The following is a 5,111-nucleotide window of genomic DNA, read 5'->3' as shown; positions in this document are numbered from 1 at the left end:
TTATGTTTAGAGGGGCCGAACAAGAGTACAACTGGGGTCCACATATCACTTGCCTAAAAGATTTAAAAGTTGTAAGTCAAATTAACAAGTACATGGAATATGTTCTATTCTGTTACCTTGACAAAGTGAAGTTCAGGGTAACCCAGATGGCCAAGTTCAAACGTCTGATTTTCAGGTACCCACGTTGGAACACAGAGGTGCCAGATCTGCCCAGTGGCCCCAGTCCCCGACCTATGACCCATGTTTCTTTTCTTCCCACACCCAGCTTCTTCCCTCACTGCGAGAGGCCTCACACACTCTGGCAGGCACCCAGCCCACACATCCAGACTCTGATTACCCACCCCCCCGCAAAGAGCCACCCCCAGCCACCCCTCAGGCTGAGAGGGACACACATGGGCTGTGCATGTGCCCTTGGGGACCCAGGGAGGAAGATTGAGCCAACCCTAGGAAGCAAGTGGGCATGGGATGGATACTGGCTCCTCCATGCGTGGATTGGAAGGAGAGGTTGCACATGGCCCTGACTTTGGACCTTCTCAGACATGGGGACTGGGATCCACATCCAGCAGAGGGCCTGCATGGGGTCTTCCACAGCCCAAAACCTAGGATAGGCCCCTCTTGCCCAACCGGGGGAGAGAGAATGACACCCTTAGCCAGGGCGGGAGCAGCCCCCGTGAAGGAGCGAACAGAACTGGCAGGTAGTAGAATGCATAGGCCAGGGAGACCCAATGGATGCAGCTGCCAGTGGGAGCCCCCTGCAGGTACCATAGAGCTTGGTCCCGGAGCCCAGACACCTTAGCAGGTGGGCAGGTCGGTGGGGACAGTCACCTGCATACCTCGTAATGAAAAGCCACTTTAATGACTATACTGCTCTTGCTCTCCTGTGCCCTTCCTCTGCTTGCTCTCCCCAACCCCCAGCCCGTGGTATCTGGCTGGGCCGAGTGCAAGGCGTCTGGCCCCAGGGAGAGGTGGGGTGAACCTGCACCTGCAGCTACACGGCTATAAATAAGCAGCCTCTGGTGGCTGCTCACTCGTCCTGCCTTCAGCAGAGAGAGTGCTGGAGCCTCCCAGAGACCTGGACCATGGACCCCAGGGAATGCTCCTGCATGTCTGGTGAGTGAGGATGCCCATGCTAGGGCTTCGGGACCTTGCCCCACTTCCTCCAGGGAGCCTGCCAGTGTCTGGTTCACGCTTCTATTCCCACAGTGAGAGCTGCCAGTGGTGCCGGTTCCAGACTAGAGATCCTGGGGTAGCTTCCACTCTCCTTTGGCTACTGGCCTGATTTGCTAGAAGGGATAGCCTGGCTCTGGAATGACTGCTGGGGGGGGGGGGGGCGCTGCCTAGCAGCAGGTCCCTAAGGGCAGCAACCAGGACAGGGGTTCAAGAGCTCAAGCCCAGAGCCTGGCTGCCTGATTTCAGTCCATCTCGGCCATCACTTCTAATATTTACCATTTCCAGGCCTCCGTTTCCTCACCTGAAAACTAGATTACTCACCCCCCCACCCCGTGCCCACCTCCCAGGGAAGCCGTGAAAGTGCAGGAATTATACAGCACCTGCCGAGGTTCGGGGAGTCGTTAGCAGTGCGTGGGGACTCCCGAGTCTGTGACATCGTCTAACATCACAGAAGCCTGTTGGCCAGGAGGGGAGGGGCCACAGTTCAGAGCCATCCTGAGTTTTATGGCCTTGAGACATGGTATAAAGGAGCCTCTGTGGTCCTTAACAGGACATGTCTGTTCCAAAAATCTTGCCAGAGGCAGGAGCTTCCAGCATCTCGAAGTTCAAAACACTAGGTGGGATGATTTTTTAAAGTGTCAAGGGTGGTTATGACGTGGAAACAGTAGCGCCTGTGGCTCTTACTCTGGGCTTGTTGATGTCCTTTGCTTTCCCTCCCAACCATTCAGGGCTCCCTGGTTGCCTGGGACCTTGACAAGGAGGGGCAGGTACAAAAGGCTCCCACGGTCCCTGGGAGTCCTGGAGCCTGGGGGAGTCCGCCTCCTCCTGTGGTTCTCAGCCCTGATTCAACAGCAAAACCACGTGGTGTTTTTAAAAAATACCTACCCCCTTTCCCCACCAAGACCTTTGACTCAGAACATGTCAAATGCTGGTCCCAAGAATCTACATTTTCACGAGGATTCTGGGGGTCGCTGAGGCAGCCACCTCAGTTTCCCTGCGTGGACTGTGACTGGGCACCACTGGATGGATGGTCCTCACCACTTGCAGGGATGCTTGGTCGAGTCTTCGTCCCCCTGTCCAGCACCGTCCAGGGAGAGCCGGGAATCCTGCCACTGTGGCGGTCTGCAGCACGCCCAGCGGTCCCCGCTCCACCTCAGCCCTCACGTGTGTGATGGCTCTGTCCTCTCTTCTAGGAGGAGTCTGCCTCTGTGGAGACAACTGCAAATGCACAACGTGCAACTGCAAAACATGTCGAAAAAGTGAGTATGGTGACCAGGGCACCTCGGCCCGGAGCTGGGAAATTCTGTTCCCTCCGTCCTTAGCCCTCCAGCCTGCGGGGTTCCGGAGAGGGGTGGGGTTGGATGCCTTTTACCCACAGTGGTCTGAAATGAGAGCTGGGGTCCCCAGGGCTGCAGCCCACCTGGCGATGAGGGCATCCACAGTGTTTCAGGTGTTCAGAGTAGGAAGAGAACTGAGGGGGCAGTTCCAGCCTGCCCAGAGGTGAAGGGGAGAGAGCACTGGGCTGGAGTCAGCAGCTCACTGTCCAATAACCTTGGCCAGGCCCCTCCCCTTCTCTGGGCCTCTGAGGGGCTCTGCATGGCCTCTGAGACCCCTCCCAGCTCCAGCATCCCACAACTTCACACTCTGGGATGCTGCTGGTCGTGACTCTGGGCTGCAGCCTGTGGCAGGCTCCTCTTTTCCCACTTCCTCCAAGTGCGGGGAGGGGAAGGGGTAAGACAGCAGCGTGGACCCAAAGCTGAGCTGTCCGTCTCCCCACCCTTCCAGGCTGCTGCGCCTGCTGCCCCCCGGGCTGCGCCAAGTGTGCCCAGGGCTGCATCTGCAAAGGAGCATCGGACAAGTGCAGCTGCTGCCACTGAGACGCACCGGCCTGGCCGAGGGCGAGGCCCGGGAAGCGTCTGCACAAAAGGCTTCCTGAGAAGTTGAAACGATGGTACTTTTTATATATTTGCCCCAACAAGGTGGCAGTGACATTCCTGTGACGTGCTTGAAGCAATAAAGTTTTTACTCACGGTTGTCTGGTGGTCAGAGAGCTGTTTTACCGAAACCCTGAAGGACCAGGAAGGGCTGACTCCGTGGCTGAGACAGCGGTGGCCAGCCTGCGACCCTTCTGCACGCAGCTGCTACCTGCAGGCTCCTGCATCTCTGCCTGGGGGCTGTCCCCTGCTGCCTGAGCTTTCCTGATGCAAGCAGGGGGCATGCTGGGGGGACTGGGGAGGGCAAGGCCACTGGGAACAGCCCTCAACCAATGACAAACAGGAATTAGTAGACAAAATAAATACCCTCCGTATCTTCACCCTTACAGTGGGACAAATCTGAGACCTGGTCCACCCCGTCGTCCCCCTAGAGTCCCCAGCTGCACTGACCCCCAGTGGCCCACTGCAGTGGCCTGCCCTTCAACATACCCCGTATCAGCATCCTTCCTGCTCTGTCTCACGTCTCCATTCTCCCACCAGTGCTTCCTGGGGTTCCCACCCTAAAACACTACTTATACACGGTCTGCTTGGGGGTAACCCAGGTTTAGCCAGGCTCTTCGGGCATAGTGTTGGCCCAGAACACCTCGTGGTGTTAATGGTGCTGTTTGAGGGACTTGGGCATTGAATCAGATACAGGGGGTCAGCGTGGATCTGGTGGGGACCCTCGAGGCTAAGACACTGAGGGTGATAGCTGCCCCAGTTTGGTTATTCAGGTCAACCTTCAGGATGGGGTGACTGGGCAGAGGTGGATTAGAAGAAATGGGTGCTGTCCACTCAAGTTCCTGCATTTCACAGCAGTCAATGTAATGAGAAACCGAGGTTTGTGTTATCTCCCCCAGATGGCTGATGTATATATCGGAGGTCTTACTACCCCACTTATTAATGCATCCATTGGTCAATTCCTGTATATGCTTTGACTGGGGACTGAGATTTGCTCTAACAACTGAGCTACCCAGCGAGGGCCTGTTTTCATTATTACTATTGTTGTTGTTGTTATAATATTAATCCTCACCCAAGGACATGCTCATTGACTTTTTTTTTTAGAGACAGAGAGAGGAAGAAAGGGAGAAAGAGAGGGAGACAAACATCAGTGTGAGAGAGAAACATCAATCAGTTGCCTCTAGCATGTGCCCTGACAGGGCGCCAATCCCATAACCTAGGTATGGGCCCTGACCAGGAATCGAACCTGTGACCCTTTGGTTTACAGGGCAACACTCCTACCAACTAAGCCATGCCAGCCAAGGCTATTTTAATTTTTTGAATGGAGTAATTTCCTGAATCTCTCTGATGAGTTAAAGTTTTTTTATTTTATTTTCATTGTTAAGTTTTCCCTTTCTTGAACTATTTCTGCTTCTTGAAGCTGAAGGCAGGCGCTGTGGGTGTGGGCTGGGCTTGCGGGCCTGCAGACATGGTTCCAGCGTGCCCGGGTAGGAGCTGGCCCTTCTCTAACCCTCCCTCTGCAGCCCGGCCCCTCCCAGACTGGTGACTCCCTTTCTGTGACTCCCTCTCTTTGCAGAACACCTCACAGCCTCAGCCTGGGGGCAAATGGCAGAGGTGTACAAGGAGAAGTTCGGGAGGCCAACCCAGGGCCGCCTGGCAGGTCCACAGCCGCATCTTCCAATGGTCACCATCCTGGTTTCTGCAGCTACTTCACCTGCTGCTTTCCAGCCTGACTCCCCCCGCCCCCAACAAAAAACAACCCCCCCCCCCGTCTTATTTCTCTACTGCTTGAGCTGAGCAGTGGCTTTCTCTGCTCCCATTGGCCCGTAAATGGGACTTGACCCATCCTGGTACTCCAGAAAAACATTACACTTGTCAAAATCATCCTCTCTCACGCTGTTGTGTAAAATTTCTCGGGGAAAGAGACCAAAGAAAGAGGCTGACAGTCCCACCGTTACATCAAGAGTTTTCTAAGGGAACTTCTGTATATAAGAGGCTCATTGCGGG

General features: G+C 55.3%; 1 protein-coding gene across 1 annotated transcript; it reads left to right on the top strand.

The window, feature by feature from the left end:
* Positions 1–921: 921 nt before the first annotated feature.
* On the top strand, positions 922–3,192 carry LOC118983959 (metallothionein-4). The gene is made up of 3 exons (XM_037041680.1): positions 922–1,110; positions 2,364–2,429; positions 2,956–3,192. The coding sequence occupies exons 1-3, from the start codon at positions 1,080–1,082 to the stop codon at positions 3,045–3,047; spliced, it is 189 nt and encodes a 62-aa protein (XP_036897575.1). The 5' UTR covers positions 922–1,079; the 3' UTR covers positions 3,048–3,192.
* The last annotated feature ends 1,919 nt before the right edge of the window (positions 3,193–5,111 follow it).

This window comes from Sturnira hondurensis, unplaced genomic scaffold, assembly GCF_014824575.4.
Source record: "Sturnira hondurensis isolate 20B ecotype Veracruz unplaced genomic scaffold, ASM1482457v3 Scaffold0003090, whole genome shotgun sequence".
NCBI lineage: Eukaryota > Metazoa > Chordata > Mammalia > Chiroptera > Phyllostomidae > Sturnira > Sturnira hondurensis.
This window is presented reverse-complemented; position numbering and strand designations above follow the sequence as displayed.

Excerpts from the sequence above, each read along its gene's own strand:
- LOC118983959 (XM_037041680.1), top strand. The coding sequence starts at position 1,080 with ATGGACCCCAGGGAATGCTCCTGCATGTCTG. Across the intron at positions 1,111-2,363 it reads GGAATGCTCCTGCATGTCTG|GAGGAGTCTGCCTCTGTGGA; the intron begins GTGAGTGAGGAT and ends CCTCTCTTCTAG. Across the intron at positions 2,430-2,955 it reads CTGCAAAACATGTCGAAAAA|GCTGCTGCGCCTGCTGCCCC; the intron begins GTGAGTATGGTG and ends CCACCCTTCCAG.